We start from the raw sequence: 23,011 nt of genomic DNA, 5'->3' as shown, positions 1-23,011 counted from the left end.
AGTTACCTTTCTCGGATAAAATCAGCCAGTTCCTTGGTAGAGACCTGCCCCTGCTTCATGCTGTGATAGAGCACGTCAAAACCGTGATTCTTCTCCCCCTGGAGAATGGGAGCGAATGGTCTGTCTGAGAATCATCTCAGGTGCCCTCCATCTTCAATATCTCTGTTCTCAGGGGCAGCTAGGTGGCACAGTGGATAGAGCACCAGCCCTGGATTCAGGAGGACCTGAGTTCAAATCCGGTCTCAGACACTTTACACTTGCTAGCTGTGTGACCCTGGGAAAGTTACTTAACCCCAATTGCCCCGCCAAAAAAAAAAAAAAAAATCTCTGTTCTCTGCTCTGAGAGTCCTCCAAACTCAGACATTTCATGTTCTAAGGGACCTCCCAGTTTGAACGTTTTGTGTTAGGGGCCCTCCTAGCTTAGACATTCTCTGTTCTGTGTTCTAAGGTCCAAGTCTGCCCTTCTGGGAGTTGATGTTTCTATAAGAGCTTGCAGGAGAAACTGAGGCCCAATACTGGGTTAGGTATTCAAGGCTCTTCAGTGACAGAGTAATGAATTTGATCATTAGAGCTAGAACAGACCTTAGAACATGGAATGTTAAAACTGGGAGGTAGAACACAGAATGTCTGGGAGGGTCCCTAGAACACAGAATGAAAGGGCTGGGAGGGCCCTTAGCACACAGAGTGTCAGAATTGGGAGGGGCCTTAAAAATCGTCTGGGACACTTTATTTTCTAGACAGACCCAGAACAGGAAATGGATTTGCCCAAAGTCACAAAGAGAGTCAGAAGCAGAGGGGAAATCAGAACCTAGGTACTAAATTCACCTTCCCTTTGCCCAGGTCTTCTTAAACTTTTTCCAGTCACGACCCTTTTCCTTTTTTTTTTTTTTTTTGAGGCAATTGGGGTTAAGTGACTTGCCCAAGGTCATACAGCTAGTAAGTGTCAAGTATCTGAGGCCAGATTTGAACTCAGGTCCTCCTGACTCCAAGGCCGGTGATCTATCCACTGCACCACCTAGCTGCCCCCCACTAGCTGCCCCACGACCCTTTTTCACCTGAGAAATTTCTATACAACCCTGGGTAGGTGGGTATATAAAATAGATACACATAACCTTTGACCGTTGCCAGGTTTTTCACGACCCCCACATTCAGTCATGTGACTCCATATGGGATCAAGACCCACAGTTTAAGAAGTTTTACCCTAGATGACACAGCCTTGGCTGTCAGCGAGGAACCTCACACCTCACCCATCCCTGTGCTGTGATGATAATAACATCTATCATTATTATCATGATAACTGGTATTTCTAGAGTATTTTAAGGATTGCAAAGTGCTCTCATTTGATCCTCACAATAACCCATGAGATGGGTGTAATGATTATGCCCATTTAAAAGAGAAGAAAATCAAGGCACAGGGAGGTTAGGTGATTCCTCACCCAGGCTTCTTTTTTTTTTTGTGAGGCAATTGGGGTTAAGTGACTTGCCCAGGGTCACACAGCTAATAAGTGTTAAGTGTCTGAGGCCAGATTTGAACTTAGGTACTCCTGACTCCAGGGCTTGTGCTCTATCCACTGTGCCACCTAGCTGCCCCTCGCCCAGGGTTCTATAGCTCATATATGTCCGAGGTAGGATCTGGGTTAAGATGGATTAGATGAGCTCCTGGGTTCCTTTCTAGACCCAGCTCCTATGATGACATGAATTCTGGCAGGAGTAAAGTCCGATTAGGATTGGGGTCCTTGGCAGAGGAGGCAGAATGAGGAGAGCCTTGGCAGGCCTGGGAGCAGGGGATGGAAGCAGCTCCCAGGGCTGGGGTGTGGTAGGGGCTGGGGGTGGAGTGGACAGATGGCCCGGAGTCTAGAAGGGGAAACAGGGAGAGCTGGGGATGGAGGCTGACTGGGGTGGGGTGGGGGTGGCGGGCTGCCTGTCAGGCACCTGCTAGAACAGAGCCCGTTCACATCAACCCCTGTGACTCCAGCCCCCAGCGTTCTGCCTGGCATGTCACACAAAACAGCTTTTCTTTTTGCTGCTTGGCTCCGGCCAAGTCCCCCAGGCTTGGCCTGTGCCAGGCGGGCATACAAAGGCCCTGGGGGGTCTGCCCAGTGGCATGGCTGAGTCCCCCCAAATTCAGAAGCACAGGATCCCAGGATGGCAAAGTCAGAAGGGACCTCAGCAGCCATCCAATCCCAAGTGTGCCCTGACCGATGGCCAGCTGGCCAGCCTTTGCCTGGAGAGAGCCACCAGCAGCTCCTACAGGAAGATTCTCTTGCCCACACTGGCCTCCTGGCTTCCGGCTCTTCCCTTGGGAGGATCCCAGCACATCTAACTCTTCCACAGCGGTCGATTGCTTGAAGACACCAGCTCTTCATCTTTTCTTTCTCCAGACTAAACACTGCCAGCTCTTTTCACTGATCTGCCTACAGTCTGAGCTGAAAGCCCTTCCTCAGACGCGCTGGTCAATCAACAAGCACTTATGAATCGCCTGTTGTGGACCAAGCACCTTTCTGGCTTATCCAGATCCTCCCTAAACTGAGGCACCTAGGAAGGGACAGGATATCCCAGCTGTGGTCTGACTAGGGCTGAGGATGGAGACACCACTCTTACCACACTGAGATACCTTCCACTGACACCTTCCAATGTCACTGCTTGATTCAATTCATTCGGTAAGCTTTGATTAACCAATTGAGCAGTCTATAAGCATTTATTAGACGCCTACTAGACACGGACACAATTATCAGAATTTCCCCCAATATTTTTTTGGAAAAGTTGCCGTAAGAGTCCAAGGTTGGGAGGCAGCTAGATGGCGCAGGGGTAAAGCACTAGCCCTGGATTCAGGAGTACCCGAGTTCAAAGCTGGCCTCAGACACTTGACACTTACTAGCTGGGCAAGTCACTTAACCCTCATTGCCCTGCAAAAAAAAAAAAAAAAAAGAGTCCAAGGCTGGCTTGGGCCTCAGGAAGACACAAAGAAATACTAACTCCCTTTACTCTTGTGTTCCATGGGAATGGGTACCATTGGTCAAACCTTCTGGGGCTACAGACTTACACAGTTCCCCCACAACCTGTCCCTCCTTACTGCCATGCCTGTCCCTGCCAGGGGCCCCACCATCCTGCCTATCATCAAGGCTAGAAACCACCTGCTCACATTCAATTAGGCTCTAAATCCTCTTCTTTCTCCAGAATACTCCTCCTATTCATCTTCTATCTCAGTCTCATGCCCTATCTGACTCACGTGTGTGTGTGTGTGTGTGTGTGTGTGTGTGTGTGTGTGTGAGACAATTGGGGTTAAGTGACTTGCCCAGGGTCACACAGCTAGTAAGTGTCAAGTGTCTGAGGTCGGATTTGAACTCAGCTCCTCCTGAATCCAGGACCAGTGCTCTATCCACTGCATCACCTAGCTGTCCCCTCATGCTCTCATCTCTGGACAATTGCAGCAATCTCTTTTCTTGTGTGCAGTCAATGAATCTCCAGGCCCTCCCTCTAGATCCACCTTCCTAAAGTCCACGTCTGATCAAATCTCTCGCGAGTTCAAACACTTCCCATGGGTCTCTGTGGCCCACAGAAGGAAGTTCAACCTCAAGCCTGGCATTCAATGCCCTTTGGAGTTACCCCCAATTTCCATCTCCATCTTCTGAGCCTCATTCCTCCCTTCACACACCCTAAGCTCCCCACCCCCTAAACATGCCCTTTGCTTTTGTGCTTATCTACGATTCTCTGAGGTGGAAGATCCTCTTCCATCTCAGTGACAAGACTTTACTGGTCCTTCTCACCCTGCAAGACCCCCACCCCGTGCCTTTGCCCCATCAGTCCAGTCCTGGATCAGCGAGTTCTTCCCAGAGCATCTGTTTTCAAGGAAGTCGCCAAGCCGGCCGCCCTCACCCTTTTCCTCCTGGCTCTGATCTGGACTTCTCTGCCAGGCCCTGGCAAGGGTACCCTCTAGCCCCCTCCTCCCCTTCTTTCAGATCTCTTTTATGAGCTGTCATCCCCATTGGGATGTGAACTCTTGAAAGGCAGGGACTGCGCTTGGTTTTTAAACTGTTTTTTCTTTTATTTCTATTTTCAGGGCTTAGCAAGGTACCTGGCCCACAGTAAGTGATGACCCAATAAGGACTCCAAAGGCCAGATCAGGGCACATCTCCTCTGGGCTGCTTCCTCTGCCCTCTCCAGCCAACAGTAACCTCTCCTTTCTCTGAGCCCCCACAGAAGTCATTGTTTATTCAGTCCATGGGGCTCTTAGCACATCATGTCTCATACTATTAGTCATCTTTCCATATGTGAGGACCCATATTTCTTGTGAGCCTGTAAAGAGGGAAGGAAGGGGAGAGGAGAGGGGAGGGGAGAGGAGAGAGGAAGGGAGGGGAGAGGGGAGGGGAGGGGAGGGGAGGGGAGAAGGGAGGCTACAGTAGGTAGTGGAAAGATTTCTTGGCTAGGAATAGTAGGAAGACTTGGATCCTAGAGCTTCCCTAGACATGAAATGGCTGTGAGTCTTTGGGTAAGTCCCTAACTCTCTGGACTTGTTTTCTCTTTAAAACTAGGGTAGTAGAACAAGTGGTTTCCAAGGACCTTCCCAGCTCTGACCTTCTGTGTCTAAGGGCCCTCCCAGCTCTGACATCCTGTGTTCTAAGGTTCCTCCCAGTTCTAACACTCTGGGTTTCAAAGGCCCTTCCAGCTCTGACACTGCATGTTCTAAGGACCCTTCCAGCTCTGATATCTTGTGTTCTGAGGTTCCTCCCAGTTCTAACACTCTGGGTTCCAAAGGCCCTTCCAGCTCTGACATTGCATGTTCTAAGGGCCCTGCCAGCTCTGACATCCTGTGTTCTAAGGTTCCTCCCAGTTCTAACACTCTGGGTTCCAAAGGCCCTTCCAGCTCTGACATTGCATGTTCTAAGGGCCCTGCCAGCTCTGACATTCTCTAGCTCCATTCAGCTCTTTCTCTCCCATGGAACCTCATGAAGCACTCTGGCCACAGCAGGACTTGGTGAGCTGGGTCTTGGAAGCATCCAGCCTGCCAGACTTTCTTCTTGGTGTGCTCCCCTTTCTTGTGTGACCTAGATGGTCCCCACTGCAAAATGCTCACCGGGTGGTGGCCACCCTGACCAAGAGGGCCACAGGATTCTTAGACACCTGCTGGCACAGGCCCCAGCAAGGCCCCCTGACATGAGCCCTGTCTGGCATCTGTCTCTTGCCTCGAGGTCCAGCTTTGGTGGGCAGCAGTGACAGGAGTCACAAACTGGGCACTGGGCTCCTTCTAGGCGTGGCCTAGGGGCCCTGCAATCCAGTGATGCCAAAGGGGACAGGACTGAGAACGGGCCTCAGGGATAGGAGAGAAGACCCTTTGTTTGAAGTGACCCATGGAATATCACAAGAGGAAGACAGCCTGAGCGACTAAAAAGCCCTACCCCCTTATTTTACAGATGAGTAAACTGAGGTGCAGAGAGAGGGAGGGACTTGCCCAAGGTCACACAGTCAGTGGCTGACCCTGGCTTAGAACCGGGCCTCCTGACTCCCAATCCTGCATATCCCAGCCTGAGTCTCTGGATTCTCTCAAAGCCTGTCTCTTCCAGGAGGCCCCAGGCTGCTGAGGAATGGGACCCCTAGTTAGAGAAAGTATTGTGGCTTGCCAAGAGCCCTGGGGGTCTCCAGAACCAGGAGAGCTGACCTTCACCAGGACCTTTGGGACATCCTTTCCTCTCTCCAGGATCTCAAAGCCCCATCTCACTTGTGGCAGAAGGAAGGGCAAGGGGGCGCATGGATGATTTCTCCTCCATTGCCAGGGAGGCTCCAGACCCTGTGGTAGGGCAGGACATGGAGGAGAGGGAGTATGGCCCCTTTAAGGAAGGGGACCCTGGCCCCAGGCTCTAAGTGGAGGTTGAGAAGCTGAGCTGCCTTTTCCTGGCTCTGTTGCCAGGGGCAACCAGTTACTCAGCAACCCAGGTCTCCCTGTGGCAGAGCCAGTGGGGCTTGTAGAAAAGGCTAAAGCCCACCCCCAGCCTCTATTTCCCATTTCTCCCTATCTTCCCCAAGGGAAATTCAGTTCTTAAGGTTCTAAGGAGTCCCATGGCCTCAAAGACACATGGGAAGAGGGGGAGTCAGTTAGGGGAAAAGATAGAGATGGGAAGACAAAGGGAAAAAAAATCCCCCATCATTTCTGGGTCAGGGATGTTCTGGAAGTCCCCTCGGCCCAGAGCACTTCCTGACACGTCAGGAGAGCAGCCAAGTTATGGGGTGACCAGGGGGACAGAGACCTCATCTCTAACCCTGGGAACTATAGCCAAGGCCCTGAAGCCTGCTCAGAGGGTCTCCTTCCCCACTGGTATTTCACTGTAGGAGATTCAGTAAGAAGACATTGAGCAATCTGTTACCAGGGGCCGTCCTCTAGGAAGTCTTCCTTGAGTAAACCTGCCCACCATTTTGGACGTTGTCCTTAGCCCAACCCCACCTCTGTCAACCCAAGTCCAGGGCCATGTCTCCTCTTCCAACTGGGAGTTCTTAAAGGGTAGGGGCCTCATGTCTTCCTCATCCTCTCTCCCTGGGGATTGAGAACTGGAAGACAACTTATAGATTATTTAGTACAAGCCCTCCATCTTGCAGAAGTTCAGAGAGAGAGGGTTGCCCAAAGGATGATAGGTAGGAAATGTCAGAGGTGGGATTAGAACCCAGCTCTAAAATCTCTTTCCAGGGCAACCCCCCTACTCCCCAAGACTCCAAGGACAGCATCCCAGGCTGCTCCTCTCCTCCTAATTCAGTTCTCTCCCTCTGTTAGGGAGGGCTCACTCAGGAGAGAGTGAATGGCGCAACCCTGGGTGTCACCTGTCATCCCACTGATGCCCATTTGCACACATACACACCCCAACTGGAATGAAAACTCGGTCTCCACAAGTGCCCCTCTCCCCTTGCAAAACAAGAGGCTTTACTTACCCAAAAGTACTCCCCGAAATAGGACATTGTGGTGGTTGGCCAGTGTCCCGAAGACCCTTCCTGTGGTCACTCACTCTAGAGGAAACCAGCTCCAGCGAATCCCTGCTGCAGCCCCCCGGCTTCAGCCCCTGGAGGAGGGGGGAGAATCCCAGGCTGGTTTTCTTCCCTCATCCCTAAGGGCAGAGGAGAAGGGAGGGACCCAATGAGGAACTGAAAGTTGGGAGGAGAAAGGGGTTGGTGAATATGGTTTCTTCCCCGCCCCAGCTCCTGGTAGCTGCTTGGAGGAGAGAGACAGTGGCTGGGCAGGTCAGAAGGTAGAGGGCCGGAGGGAGGCCTCTGGGGCCAGGGCCTGGCTCAGACATCTGGGCCATCTCGGTCTGAGGGCCCGTAAGTCTCGGCCAGAGTAGTGATTCGCAGGCAGGGTCTTCAAGGAGGAGAGGACTGCAAGGCTACATCGCCAGGCTTGTACCCCAGGGAGGGGGCGGAAAAACCCCCCAACTCCTCGATGTCCAGTTGAGCAAGCCAACAATTACTTATGAAGCGTGACGTGCCATTTCTTACTCGGCAGGCAACATGCCAAGTACTAGAGGTTCAGGAGGGTACTTCCCAACTCTGTGGCTAACTTACACTTGGCCACTGAGGAAGCTCCTTCCCTCTCTGGGCTTCAGTTTCTCCATCTGTGAAATGGGGGAGGGGTACTGGACCGGCTAGTGGGAGGGGGGGGCAATAATCAGTGTTCTCTGTGCTAAGGGCCTTTCTGGGGTGGGGGTGGGGGCAGTGTTGTTGTTCTTGGCAAACGTGCCCCCAGCCAGGGCCCTGGTGACTGTTACAAGAGCCGGGGAGTGATTCATAATGCATGAGGCGGTGGAAGTGGGCACTTGTAGCAGCTGGGGAGCGCTGGCTCCTTCTCTGCTGAGACGAGATGCTGTAACTAACCAGAACCAGAGACAGGCGCCCTGGCAAGCGGCAGGGGAGCTGGATAGGAGGTGGCGGCTGGGCAGCAGAAGCTGGAAGCTGGGGGAGATAGATGGAGGACCAGCACAGGTCCTGGCTGCGTGACCCCAAGCAGGGCACTGCCCCATCCGGGTCTTCATCTCAATTGTAAAGGGGCAGGTTGAACCGGGGTGGGGGAGGGGGGAGAGGAGTAAGGGGGGGGTTGTTTTGTTTTGGTTTTTGTTAGGGCAATGAGTATTAAGTGACTTGCCTAGGGTCACACAGCTAGTAAGTGTCAAGTGTCTGAGGTTGGATTTGAACTCAGGTCCTCCTGAATCCAGGCCCAGCTGCCCCAAGTAAGCGTTTTTATAACACCTACTATGTGACAGGTACTCTTCTAAGCACTTGACAAATCCCAATCGAATTCTGGAGGCAGACAGAGATGAAGTGAATTACACAGGGTCACCCAGCTAGTGTCTGAAGCCTTACTTGAACTCAGGTCTTCCTGACTCCAGGCCCAGTACTCTATCCACTGTGACACCAGTTGCCTCTAAGCAGATGATTTATTAGAAAGGTCCTTCTAGTTTTGACAGTCCTCGTTCAAGTTCTAAGGATCACAGTAGCTCTGACAGTCTATATTCTGTGTTCTAAGGACCCTCCCAGCTCTGACATTCCACGCTCTAAGGGCCTTCCCAGTCCTGACATTCCGTGTCCTAAGGGCCCTCCCAGCCCTGAATTCCATGTTCTAAGGACCTTCCCAGTTCTGACATGCTGTGTTCTGAGCTTGTTCCCTGCCTCTTTGTTCTGTGAATTTCCAAGTCTGGCCTGGGCAGTGTGCAGACAGCAGAGAAGGGGTCCCAATCTAAATTGGAATCATTGGTGATGTTCAGGCATAGTATGGAGGGCAGGAGAAAGGAGTAGGGGTGGGGTGGAGGTCAAAGGTCTGCTTCCGCAGAGCCAGCCAAAGGAGAGATGCCCCAGAGCCCCCCTGACAGGAGCTGTCAGCAGCCTCACCCACCACCCCTTGCCTACGAGTCTGGGGGCCGCCTCCTTTCACTTCCCACAGCCTCACTCTTCACACTAAGGTCGGCTTGCCTGTCTTAGGTACCTTCCACCACCACCCCCAGACCAGGAAGAGAAACCATTTCCTCTTGAAACCCCAGGATCAGGGAGTGCCCAGGGGACATACTCCTTCCATGTGGCTGCTCAGTTCTGTCCTGCTAAGGAGATAGGCGGAAGGAGGGGGTACTGGGGGCAATGCTGTGGCCACCGGGACTCACCCAGGACCGCTGGATCAGGTGCCCTGTAGCATTCTCCATCCTCAGACTTCCAAGGTGGGGGGACACCAAGGAGAAGGGGCAGGAACTTGATGAATGCCCCCGAGGAGACGTAAAAACTGAGACAGGAGCAATGGGGCCTTAGTTCAGCTCACTTCCGCCCGCACAAGAGACTCTTGTGTGGGGCCTGACACCTGGGTGCTGGGGCCCTGGCAGGAAGGAGGCCAGACAGGGGAGCGAGAAGGTTCCTGCCCCACCTCCCTCTCTGCACACCCACAGCTGCTCCTGGGTGTGTGTGTGGGACAGATTATACCCACCACCCCAAAAAGGAACAGCTGGGGCAGGTGAGGCAGAGCACTGGGTTCTAATTCTAGCTTTTGCCACCAACTACCGGGTGATCTTGGGGAAGTCCTTTCCCTCTCTTGGCCTCAGTTTTGTCATCTGTAAAATTAGGACACTGGACTATTCTTTCTAATGCTAAACTACAATCCAGTGAAGAGCCCAGAGGGCCGGCTTCCCAAGTATCCAGGTTCAGGATGAGTGAGATTAAAGCATTGTCCTGGGGATGTGGGCAGCATTGCCCCCAGTACCCCCTCCTTCCCACTTTCTGAGAGAGAAAACATCATCCAAGGGCAGTTTTTGGTTTTAACGACAATAATTCCCATTTCTATAGGACTTCAAGGTTCTCAAAGCTCTTCCCAGTAAGCAGGGCAAGCATTATTATGCCCATTTTGGTGATGAGGAAACTAGGGCTTAGGGAAGCGAAATGACTTCTCCAGGGTTGACCAACTTCTAAACAGTGGGATCGGGATCTGAACCCATGTTCCCAGCTTCAAGTCCGATGCTCTTTCCGCGACACCTCTAAAAAGCCAGGGTCTCTCTTCCCACTCTAACCCTGGCCGTGTCCCCTTGGGTGGCACCAGCATCTCTCTAGCTAGTGGGATGACCCCAAGGTAAGGATGAGTCTTGTAACTGGGTAGCTCTCCTCTTCAGCCACAGAGAAGTCAGCCAGCCTGCAGTGGTGGGACACAGGGACCTGGGTTCTAGTCCCAAGATCCTACATCTCGAGCTGCGAGGGAACCAGCACTTATTGAGCTCCTTCTATATGCTGGGTAGTATGCCAGGACCTTACAACTATTATCTCATTTGATCCTCACAACAACCCTGCAAAGCAGAGAACTGAGGCAGGCACTGGTAAAGTGACCTGCCGGAGTTCACAGCTAGTAAGTGTCTAAGGCTGGATTTGAACTCAGGTCTTCCTGACTCCAGGCCCTGGGCACTATGCACTGGGCCACCTCCCTCTCTCAGAGGTCATCTAGTCCTCACTTTCCAGAGGACATTGCGGCCCAGAGGCGTTACCCACGCTCACACAGAGCCTGGGCTCCAAGTTCAGCCCTCTCTCCACAGCACCAGGACTCTCTATCCTGGCTCTGTCCCTGACTGTCTGACCTTGGGTAACCCCACCCCCCTTCCCTCAACTGTAAAATGGGGATAATAATCCCGGCCTGGCCTCTCTCCCAGGGCGACTTAGAGTCTCCAGTGAGACGATGGATGATGGAAAGTGATTTGTCATCCTAGGGTGCAGCCTCAGTGGGAACCAGGATCATCATTAAGCTCCTCTTATGCATAGAGGACTCTAGAGGAGTCAGACTCAGGAGCCAGCTTCCCTTCCTGGTCTGATCATAGGCTTGAGAGAAGACTTGAAAGGGAATCCAGGGCAGCCTTATGTCTGACCTGAATCCCTCATGCTTCCGATGAAGCTTGGGTCTTCTCTCCAGGAACATAACTTCCCCAGGGTCCTGGTGAAGGAAAGGCCCATATGCTGCAGCCTCTCTTTCCCAAGCCTGGGGTGGAGGGGACCAGAGGCATCTGGGAAAGTCCCAGAGAGCATTCTGCCCCCAATGGGAACTAGCTCAGCAGAACTGAGCAAGAGGGTTCGCTCTGGCTGGACCTCTGAGTCAGGGAGTTCACAGCTCCTCCCAGGAGGAAGGAGCTTGGTAGGGGCCCAGCAGGGCCTGGGGAGAGAGATGGCCATGGGATCTACTCTGCCCATCCCTCCTGGGGACAACACTGGTCCTGAGGAGGGAGGATTTACACTGAACCTGTCTGCCACAGACACAGTTATTTCCATGTTGTGAGTTCACTGACAGCAGGGCCTGTGTTTTTGCCCTTCTCTGCACCCCCCCCCCCTTAACACATAGTAAGTCCTTAATAAATAAATGCTTGTTAAGTTGTGGTATATGAATATAATGGAATACTATTGAGCTGTAAGAAATGATGAGCAGGCAGATTTCAGAAAAACCTGGAAAGACTTAAGTGGACTGATGTTGAGTGAAGTGAGCAGAACCAGGGGAACATTGTACACAGTAATAGCAACATTGTGTAATGATCAACTGTGATGGACTTAGCTCTTTTCAGTAGTGCAATGATCCAAAGAACATTTCCAAAGAACTCATGATGGAAAATGTTCTCCACATCCAGAAAAAAGGAAATGTGGATTCTGAATGCAGATTGAACCATACTGTTTCTACTTTTTGGTTGTTTTTTTTTTCTTTTTTGAGGTTTTTTCCTTTTGTTCTGATTCTTCTTTCACAACATGACTAATGCAGAAATATGTTTCTATTTTTTTTTTTGGTGAGGCAATTGGGGTTAAGTGACTTGCCCAGGGTCACACAGCTAGTAAGTGTCAAGTGTCTGAGGCCGGATTTGAACTCAGGTACTCCTGACTCCAGGGCCAGTGGTCTATCCACTGCGACACCCAGCTGCCCCCCAGAAATATGTTTAGTGTGATTGTACATATATAACCTATATCAGATTGCTTTCTGTCTTGGGGAGGGAGGAGGGAAGAGAGGGATAAAAATTTGGAACTAAAATATGAAAACAAATGTTGAAAACTATTTATGTAATTGCAAAATAATAAAATATTTTTATAATAAAAAAATAAACGCTGGTTAACAGATACAGGAAAGAGAAGGGCAGGGTTTACAGAACACAGAACATCAGAACTAAGCGGGCCTTGGGAACACTGACCACAAGTGTCAGGGCTGGAAAGGACTTTAGAATATAGAACCCCGGGGGGGGGGCACTAGGTGTCGCAGTGGATAAAGCACTGGCCTTGGATTCAGGAGGACCTGAGTTCAAATCCAGCCTCAGACACTTGACACTAGCTGTGTGACCCTGGGCAAGTCACTTAACCCTCATTGCCCCACAAAAAAAAAAAAAAAGAATATAGAACACGGGTCAAAACTAGGACCGTGAGACACAGAACACCCAAGCTAAAGTCCTCCCCAAAACGGAGACTCCAAGAATAACTCAGAGGGGCAAGAAGGGGCTCATGGACCACAGGTCATGGGCCCTAGCATTTTTCAACTGTGTCACTTCACCTGCTGAGCTCAGTTTCCTTATCTGTAAAATGGGAATCATCACACTGGCAGTGAAAGCAAAGTGTGACAACAAGACAATTATGGAAACATGCCCATTCCTTAATAACCTTTATAACTTATATCCAATTGCTTACCATCTTAGGGAGGGGGTGTTAAGGGAGGGAGGGAGATTATTTGGAACTCAAAAATTTTTTAAATGAATGTTAAAAATTGTCTTTACATGTAATTGGAAAAAAATAAAATACTATTAAAACGACAGTGAAGTGAGAAGAACCAGCAAAGCCATAGAGTCAAGCTGCCTTGTGCACTGAGACTTTGGGGACGCCCTGTATACAATGTTTTTTTTGTTGTTGTTGTTTGTTTTGGGGCGGGGCAATGAGGATTAAGTGACTTGCCCAGGGTCACACAGCTAGTAAGTGTCAAGTGTCTGATGCTGGATTTGAACTCAGGAACTCCTGAATGCAGGGCTGGTGCTCTATCCACTGCGCCACCTAGCTGCCCCCCCTGTATACAATGTTAACAACGAGGACTGCAACGATGTAAGATCAGAGGTTTAGGACCTTGGAAGCCATCTCAGCCAAGACCCTAGGGAAGTTAAGTGACTTGCCCAAGGTCACACGATTATTAGCAAATATCCAACAGGGGATTTGAACCCAGATCCTTCGATTCCTGAGCCAATGTCCCTTCTATGGGAACATTAAAGGACAATAATAATGATCAGAACAGCCCCTTATATAATTATAAGGAGCAAGCTTGAACCTGAAAAAGACCTAGAAGAATATGCCTTTCTTTCTTCATTGTAGAATTGGGGGACTGTGAGTGTAGAAAACTACCTGTACTGTCAGTCTTGACCGATGCCCTGGTTAGTTTTGCTGACTTTTGGTTTGCGGGTGTTTTTTGTTTGTTTGTTTGTTTTATTAGAGAGCTGCCTTCAAAGCCAGGAGGAAGCAAGTTCAAATCCAGCACCTGACATATACTGACGTGACCTGGGTAAGGCATTTAACTGATCAATTCTGGAGGCAATTCTCCAGGACTAATTTGTAGGGAAAAAAAATTTTTTTCAAGGTGCTCACCTGCACTGGTGGAAGAAGTTTCCTCCCAAGGGAGTTCCCTATACCAAAGCTTCCTAAACTGTGGGTCAAGACCCCATATGGGGTTGCATAACTGAATGTGGAGGTCTTGAAAAAAAATGGCAACAGTCAAAGGTTACATACATCTATTTTACATACCTATATACCCAGGGTGGAGCCAAAATTTCTCCAGCATAAAGGGGTCTTGAGTGGAAAAAGTTTAAGAAGCCCTGCCCTATGCCAAATCAGATCACTGGTTCGGTGCCTAGCTCTCTTCTTTGTTATAAGGGATGGCTCACTGGGTGGAGGAAGGAGGAGGAGCATATTGGGAAATGAAATTATGTACAAACAAGAGATAAATATTCAAATTTTAAAAGGCAAAGCAAAAAAAAAAGTTGCTCAGTCTCTTTTACTGTGTTATGATACAGAAACTCCTCTGTAAATGTTAAAGGCTATAGAAAGCCAGGTAAGGGTTACTGGATTCCTCAGGATCTCTCCGCCCCCCCCCCCCTGCAGGGACTTTGGGAAGGGGTAAAGCCAGAGAGTAGTGGCCAGCAGAGGACATCCAGGCAAGGGACCCCTAAGGGCAGAAGCCTTGATCTCTCAAAGAGGAAGGGCTTAACAAATGCTTATTGATTGTCCCCCCTGCCCCTGCCCCCGAATTCTGATCGGGGATCTGCAGAAGCGGTTTACTCCAAGGGGGTGTTATCAGGAAAAAGGGAAAAACTTCATGTAATAAGCTGTTTGGGAAGGGGGACAATTGTACCTCCCAGCCCCAGAAGAGTTTATGCCCCTTCCCGAGGAGGTCACAGGAGGAGATGGGTCAGAATAGATCTCCAAGATCCCGGAAAAGTCACAACTGCCGAGGATTTCCCTCACTAGCCACTCCCGCTTAGCGATTCTATGTTTGCCAGGCTGAGGTCCCCAGAACTGAACCAGAAATGGGGCAAGCCTCTTCCACTGCCCTGAGCAATGACCCAGAGCCAGGTAGCCTGGGATTTGTCTGGCCCAACCATTCCCAGGGATAGCGATGCTCACTGTCAGGTGGGAGGGAGGCAGGAGCTATCCAGCTTTGCTGGATCAGGAAAACAGCGACGCGATGGGGGAGGTGCATGCCAACCACACCCAGAGGCCAAACCTGCTCCCAGGCGTGGGTACACAGCCTCCCCAAGGCACAGGTCTGGTATGTGGGTCAGGAAACACCCTATAGGGATAAGGATGCCGGCCAGCCTGTTCCCCCTCCCACCACCCAGGTCGGGTTAGGCAAGGCTTGCAATCTCTCTTGCCTCATCTGCCAGTCATAGACTATGTGGGCCCTTAGAATGTCACAACTGGCCTGGGATCTGAGAACATGGAATATCGGAGTTGGAAGGGACCTCAGAACACAGAATATCACCACTGGGAGAGACCTTAGAACACAGACTGTCAAAGCTGGGAGAGATCTTAGAACACAGATTGTCACATTGGAGAGAGACTTTCAAATATGGAATGTCAGTGCCAAGAAGGGCCTTAGAACACAGAAGGGACTTTAGAACAGAGGATGTCAGAGCTGGGAGGGCCCTTAGAACAGAGGATGTCAGAGCTGGGAGGGCCCTTAGAACAGAGAATGTAAAAGCTGGGAGGGCTAGCCCTCTTCTACCCACTTCATTTTACAGAGACTGACAGCTCACATTTTTCTTGTGTTTTAAGATTTATAAAACACTATTCTCAAAACAGCTTTAAAGTGTCAGTAGCTGAAATATATATCACAGACTTATTAGAATTCGAAGGGCCCTCAGAGATCATTTGTCCAATGCCTTCATTTCAGAAAAGTAAACAGACCCAAAGAGATGACCAAAGTCATTCCGACAGTGAGATGATCACCTCTCTTTGACAGATGGTTAAGTTCAGGCCCATCTTCCCCAGTTCAAATCTGGCCTCAAACACTTACTAGCTGTGTGACCCTGGGCAAATCACTTTACCCTGTTTGCTTCAGAAATGAGCTGAAGAAGGAAATGGCAAGAAAACCCCAAAATGGGGTCACGGAGGGTTAGACACAACTGACCAACAACAACAGCAAGCTCAGGACCAGAGAAGGGAAGAATTTGCCCAAGGTCACACAACTCCTAGGATATACCAGTGCCAGGCTTCAAATCTAACAGTCTTTAACAGACAATGCTTTTTATAAGTATTGACCTCATAGCAATTTATTATTAGTGCCAGCATTATGAACACTATTTTACAGATAAGGAAATTGAGGCTCAGATAGGGGAAGTTACACATCCAAGCAGGAGGGGACTTGGGGCTAGAACCCAAGTCTCTGGAGCCAGAGCTTGGAGGTGAAGGTGGAGGAGAAGAAATACTATGTTTGTGGAACCTGTCAAGGCCAGAGCCTGGGAAGCCCTCCATCACCTCCCAACTCAGAGTGAGAAGGGGTGATTCTCAGGAGAAGGCAGAGGTACCAAACACAACTGCTGTCTATAGGAGCTGGATGGAGGTGTTGTATAGCACACTCCAAATCTGAAACCCTAATCAGCCTAGCTATCCCCTCCCTGAACTTGGCCTCAAACCAGATGCTCACTGCCTGGCCCATCCTGGGAGAAAGGCAGGTTCTTGGGAGAAGGATTTGCTGCGCGCGCACACACACACACACACACACACACACACACACACACACACACACACACACACACACACACACCATCGCACCCTCCTCCTCCTCCTCTTCTTCCTCCTCCTCCTTTCCCCCAGAGCTGGTGGGTAGAGCTGCCAAGTCAGTGAACAGAATAAGATTTGATTTTTATTATAATCCCTGGAGCAGATGCTCTGCTGAAGCTGCCACACAGCGGACGGGGACCCCGTGCCAGTCTACCAAGCCCTCGGCCCCAGCGAGGATGCCCCCAGCCGCAAGGGCAGGGAGCGGCTCAGCCAGTAACATCACAGTTCAGGTGGACCCCGCTCCCCAGGCCTGGGAAGACTCACTCTCACACACATAGCCAAAGATAGGGGTGCACCAAAGGCAGCCAGCTTTGGGCCTCCACACTGCCCCAGGTTCCGTTCCATAATACACTCCTCCCCCATGCCCGCTCCGGGGGCTCATTGGCTCCGGGTCTACGGTGTGCCCAGGCCCCATTGTCTCCTTGAGCAGGAGGGCAGACTGGTGATCAAGCCTTTGCCCATCAGTCTAGCCCCTTCCCGGGCGGGGATCTGGGGTGGGAGTGAGGAGGATGGATACAGGAGGGGTGGGGTTGGCCCTCTTTATAGTGATGGCTGCTCCCAAGAAGGGAATGGGAAGCTATTGTTGGGGGGATGGAAGGAGAAGGGGCTTCAGGGATTAGGAGATAGAGAATTGGGGCGATGCTTCAGATCGCGGGGAGGGGGACACCGCTGGGGGAAGGGGCGCGGGCACAAGCACAGGGAGAGGGAGGGCGAGAGGTCACGGCCGGGGCGGAGGGGGCTTGTTCAGGGGAGAAGGCGCTTCTGAAGGGGATGAAGGGAGGGGGCGCTGCCGCAGGAGGACGAGCCGCTTCTCCCAAAGACGGGGATGGGGAGGGGTCCGGAACAGAGGGCACCAGAGGCAGCGGGGTTACGGGGACCACGGGCACGGGGGGCGGCTCGTCCTCCGCACCGCTCGTCGTAGGAGCTGAGATCTCGGAGAGGGAAGGCGCCCGGACGCCCTCCAGACCCGTGGGGGCAGCGCGGCCACTCACCTCCCTGCGGCCCTCGCGGCGTCCTTTTCCAGCGGGCGCAGCCACCTGCGGCTCCCGGCCCGCCGACGCCGACACTGACACCCGAGCGCGCTAGGCACCGGAGCCCCGCCCCTCTCCTGGTTCCACCCACCAGTGGGCGGAGACAGAGCAGCCCCCCCCGCCCCACCTTCCACCCCGACGTGCGAGCAGACGACCCAGCTCTGGAGGGGGCGGAGCTACCCGACACTCCCCCGCGATTGGTACGTTTTGAGCGGTGGATCTCGTAGCCTCATCTTCTGATTGGCTGGGCTCAGAAAGGCGGTCTATCTCCCTTGGAGACACTGGAAACAATTTGCATACCTTAAAGAGACTGCTCTAAAAAAATGCCCTCCTGCCAGCCCCTTCCCCCAAATTTGAGATTGTGAGAATTAAGGCTAAATCTAGGAAAGGGAATAGCCATCTCTCCCGCTCCATACCCCGGACCAGAGGTCCAGAGGGACTCTCCAACGCCCCAGCACTCTTCAGTGCCATTCACCCCACAAGAAAAACCTTTTCCCCTCTCTACCCTCTACAAGGAAAACCTGCATAGAGAATTAAGGTTCTAGCATCTGAATTTCCCAAGTCGCTCTTCCATAATGGAACAGCTGCCTCCTACGGCAGACAGCAACCCCTCCCAGAAGCTATTATAATGAAGGCTGGATGACCTCATCAGGGATGCTGAGAGTAGAGAGAACTTCTGCATTGGGGCGGGAGGGGGATAGGGTGGTCTGAACTTGATGACTCTGAGATTCCAGGAGCCAGCATCCGTCCCCAGGGAAGACATCGTGACCCAGCAGAAAGGACCTTCGACCAGAATTTTGGAGTCCTGAGTTCAAGTCTCAGTCCTTGACTTGCTGTGTGCTCATGTGCAAGTCTCTTACCTTCTCTGGGCCTGTCTCCCCGTTTTCAAAAGGAAGTTCCTTCAAGATCTGATACGTCGCGGGGCGGGGGGGGGGGGTTGGTAGCTAGGTGGTGCAGTGGATGAAGCACCGGCCCTGGATTCAGGAAGACCTGAGTTCAAATCCGACCTCAGACCCTTGACACTTACTAGCCGTGTGACCCCGGGCAAGTCACTTAACCCCAAATGCCTCACCAAAAAAAAAAAAAAAGATCTGATACGCTGGGGGTTTTAATTTTTATTTTTGTGGGTCAGTGAGGGTTAAGTGACTTGCCCAGGGTCACACAGTGTCAAGTGTCGGAGGCTGGATTTGAACTCAGGTATTCCTCAATCCAGGACCAGTGCTTTATCCACTACTCCACCTACCTGCCCACGGATTTTGTTTTAAGGGTCCTTCTCTATTCGAAGCCAGTGAGAGTAGTTCCCAAACTTGTTTGTTTTTGTTTTTGTTTTTTTTTTTTTAGTGAGGCAATTGGGGTTAAGTGACTTGCCCAGGGTCACACAGCTAGTAAGTGTTAAGTGTCTGAGGTCGGATTTGAACTCAGGTACTCCTGACTCCAGGGTCGGTGCTCTAGCCACTGCGCCATCTAGCTGCCCCCCAAACTTGTTAATAGTGAGATCAGCTATTTTAACCTCCAAGAATGCCAGCTAGGTGGCACAATGCTGGACTGGGGGGGGGTTCAAAAAGATCTGGGTTCAAACCCTTACTAGCAGTGTGACCCTGGGCAATGCCAAAACTAACCTGTTTGGCTAAGTTTCCTCGTCTTTGTAAACCGGTAATGGTGCATGCATTTCAGGGTTGTCAGGAGGATGAGGTCATCGTTTGCAACGTGTTGAAGTTGTATCTTGTTCTGGTCCCTTCAACTACCCACCTAGTTAGTATAGTAAGTTTCTAAGTAGCTAGTATAAGATAACAATAGTAGTAAGATTGCAAGGGGGAACCTTGAAGTCGCTTGCAAACTGTCCCATAAATTAAGGGAGCTTCAATTACTTGCAAACTGTCTCACTGATGAACAGAACCAGAAGAACATTGTACACAGTATCATCAACATTATGTGTTGATCAACTGTGATGGACTTGACTCTTCTCAGCAATACAATGGTCCAAAATAGTTCCAAAGGACTCATGATGGAAAATGCTGTCCAAATCCAGAAAACAAAAACAAAAACAAAAACCTGTGGCATCTAGATGCAGATTGAACCATGCTATTTCTATTTTTTTTTTTGTTTTTCTTAAGGTTTTTCCTTTGTTCTGATTCTTCTTTCACAGAACGACTAATGCAGAAATATGTTTAATGTGATTGTACATATATAACCTATATCAGATTGCTTCCTGTTTTGGGGAGGGGGAAGGGAGAGGAGGGAGGGAGAAAAATTTGAAACCAGAAATCTTATAAAAACAAATGTTGAAACTATCTTTACATGTAACTGGAAAATAATAAAATACTTTATGGAAAAAAACTGTTTCATAAATGAGGGGTGTATGGGAGTCACTGCTAACTGCTTCGTAAATTAACTAAAGCTACATCCTGGAAGCCAGCTAGGCCTGAATGCAATGGCCCTTCGGTTCTGCTAGTTGCCCTTGGTCTGTAAACTTCAGTTAAGCTACAAACACACGGTAAGCTGAATGTGTTGCTGATTGATTACATGGAGACAATGTGGATGCTGATGAACTAGGCCTAAATTGCATGGATATTAGTCCATCCCCCCAAAAACCCTATAAAATGGGACCCCAAACCCCTGCTCCCTAGAATTGCCCCAAGTGCAACCTACCTGAGTGCCCCCAACCACAACCCAAGGTTACATAAGTGACTCTCTGTGCCCCTCTCAGTCCCCAGGCTCTTTCCTACTGGTCTACCTCCCTCCACACCCCATGTCTTGTCCCCACACCATTTGCCTCTTTACTCTCCATGCCCGGATGATTTATTCCCCACTTGCTGCCATCATGGTATTTTTTGGTGAGTATCAAAAAAACTGGGCATGCCTCCTTGACCCAAAGGGAAACTCATCGGCCCCATTCCTTCAGTCAAGCACCCAAAACTACAACTACACTACTCACAGTCACACCTAACATCTACCATAAACAAGCATGGTGAGGTGAATTCATTGCCAGAAAGCAAGGGTGGGCACCTGAATCTTGGGTCCCCCTTAGGAGACAGACCCCCTCCACCCTTATTTGGGTCATAATAAATCAATTAACAATCCCGTGAATTAATGAACAATTTATGCTATATAAACACTGCTGTTATTTTTTAAAACATCTGAGTATGATCCAACTATTAGCGACAGTTGGTTGAGAAAATAGATAACTAGATATAAACCTGCCCTGGGATAGTGTCCAGGTCCATAGAATGGGAGATACTTCCCTCTCACCTCTGACATACTGTGTTCTTAGGCTCCTCATAAGTGTGACATCCTGTGTTCTAAGGGCCCTCCCAGCTCTGACATCCTCTGTTCTAAGGGTCCTCCCAGCTCTGACATCCTGTGTTCTAAGGGCCCTCCCAGCTCTGACATCCTGTGTTCTAAGGGCCCTCCCAGCTCTGACATCCTGTGTTCTAAGGGTCCTCCCAGCTCTGACATCCTCTGTTCTAAAGGCCCTCCTACTTCTGACATCCTGTTCTAAGGGCCTTTCCGGGTCTAACGTTCTGTAACTTGTGTGTGTCACTCTGACTCTCCGTCTCATGGCCAAAGGTTTGAGGAGGTAGGGAGAGCCTGGCAGGGGGAACTCATGAAGCATCCCACCGGTCCACACCTGAACAAGAACACTTGTGCCAACATTCAGTCGTACAGTCTTTGTTGGGGGTGAGAAAGTCAGCTGGCCGGCCTCAGTTTACCTCATCTGCAGCTTCCCACTCTGGCTTGGCCCCTGGCATCTTCCCCATCACAGCAGCCTTTCAAACACCAAAGCGGATCACCTCCCTCCCTAAAGCTTTCCCAAGCTAAGCCTCCCCACTCTCTCCATCTGACCCTTCCACAGTGGCATCTCAAGGTCCTCCATCCTGGTCACCCTCCCCATTTTATCAATGCCTACTCTAAAATACGGTGCCTAGACCCAAACACTCCACCGCAGATGTAGTCCAACCAGGGCAGACCAGAGCATTTCCAACTAGGATTTTATGATTCAATCTTTCTGTGAGCTTATGGTCTCTCATTTTACAGACAAGGAAGCTGAGGCCCAGAGAGCTGAAGAGACTTAGCCAAATGGCAGACCCAGAATTTGAACCCAGGGCCTCTTATCCCAACCAAATTCAGCGCTCTCCCCTGGGCCTTCACCTGAAGGCCAGCTCCCAGAACCGCTTAGGGGATCAGAACAGATAAACTTCAAAATCCAGGCAGGTCCTTCTCCATGTCGGGCCGCACCTCCCAGGCTCCTGGGCCTGGCCCCTCCTCGTTTATTTTTAGCTCGGAGCCCCAGATATGACGGCGACCAGGCAGCTGTCAGGATTCCTGAGCAGTTCGGAACAATTTCTCCCCCTGCCTCCCCCAGGGCCTGGAAGAGGCCCACCTAGGGCCCCAGCTACTGAAACAAAGCAACACAGACAGAAATACACAGAGAAATAAGGCTGGGGGACCAGGGAGAGAACAAAGTAATGGGGGCTGTGACCAATATCTTCTGGACGCCACAGGGTCAGGGAAGCAGGCACGTTTTGTGTGACTCCAGACGGCAGAATTGGAGCCAATGGTGAGAACAGGGAGGCAATTAGGTTAGAGCTTGGAGGCTTCTTAGAGACTAAGTGGTCCAGCACCCTCTTTAGAAATGGGGAGACTGAGGCCCAGAAAGGGGCAGGGACTTGCCAAGGTCACTGAGCAAGTAGTAGCAGAGCCAAGACTGGAATTCGGGTTTCCCGAATCCCAGGCTTTCAACTCTACCAAGATGGAACCAAGAAATCCCAGTCTAGTCCTGGCTTGGCCCTTCTTCCTTCTTGTGACTTTGGCTAAGTCTCTTTCTCTCTTCATAACTCGGTTTTCTCACCTGCAAAATGGGGACAATATTCTACTCCAAAGGCCTATTCCATTCTCCCCTCTGGGAACATACAGATTGTGGCAGCGTGCCCTGTTTTCTGTTGGGTTGTCATAGCAACCCCCTCCAATACCAACCTGGCATCTGGTGGGGCCGTTGCTTCCTTGAGGGTTCCCACTCTCTCCATCCTCCATGTAACCTTGCCGTACTTTTGGGTTGTGAGGCAGAGAGCACCCCTGGAAGGAAGCTCCCCAGACTTAGGCCAGGACCCTAACCAGGTCATGTTGCTAGAGTCCGGCTCAGCACAGTCAGTCCCTTCCCCAAAGAAATCAATCACCTTATGCTTAGGGAGGACAGGAGGTCTGGTGGACAGAAGCCTGGCTCTGGATTCCAGTGCCATCTCTAATGCCCATTGCCTGGAGGACCCTGGAATAAATCAGTTCACTTCTCTGGGCCTCAGTTCCTCCTAAGTGAGGATACCACCGTTCCTCTCACAGGGCTGCTGGGAGGGTCTGACCACATAGAGCCAATAAAGCATTTTATGAACCCTGAAAAAAAAGCCCTATGGAAATGTAGCTATTAGTAGTAGAAGTAATGGTGATGGTCTTATTGATGATAATAATGATCACCACCTCTGGGCCTGTTTCCTCATCCAGAAAAGGGCAGGGGTTGGCCTAGATGGTGTGTGAGGTCCCTTCGGGCTTTAAACTTAGAATCCTGGGATCAAATATCAGTTATGCCCCGACTACCTGTGTGACTGTGAGTAAGTCACAACCTCTGTGACAGTTAAATGACCTAACTTGTCTTCTCTTCTTTAAAATAAGGAGGTTGGGGGAGGGCAGCTAGGTGGCACAGTGGATAAGGCACTA

At 50.7% G+C, this 23,011-nt stretch overlaps 1 protein-coding gene across 1 annotated transcript in view; it reads right to left on the bottom strand.

Annotated features, from left to right (window-relative positions):
* Nucleotides 1–17,376, bottom strand: part of FCHO1 (FCH and mu domain containing endocytic adaptor 1) — a 58,123-nt gene extending 40,747 nt beyond the window's left edge. Inside the window, exons 1-3 of the mRNA XM_043976636.1 lie at nucleotides 17,267–17,376; nucleotides 6,915–7,087; nucleotides 7–98 (exon numbers count right to left, since the gene is read on the bottom strand). Coding sequence (XP_043832571.1) covers nucleotides 7–98; nucleotides 6,915–6,941 — 119 coding nt within the window. The 5' untranslated portion in view covers nucleotides 6,942–7,087; nucleotides 17,267–17,376. The remainder of the gene's footprint in view (nucleotides 1–6; nucleotides 99–6,914; nucleotides 7,088–17,266) is intronic.
* Nucleotides 17,377–23,011: the final 5,635 nt, after the last annotated feature.

Source organism: Dromiciops gliroides, chromosome 1 (genome assembly GCF_019393635.1).
Source record: "Dromiciops gliroides isolate mDroGli1 chromosome 1, mDroGli1.pri, whole genome shotgun sequence".
NCBI classification, from domain to species: domain Eukaryota; kingdom Metazoa; phylum Chordata; class Mammalia; order Microbiotheria; family Microbiotheriidae; genus Dromiciops; species Dromiciops gliroides.
Note: the sequence above shows the minus strand (reverse complement) of the source record. Positions and strands in the feature narration are given on the sequence as shown.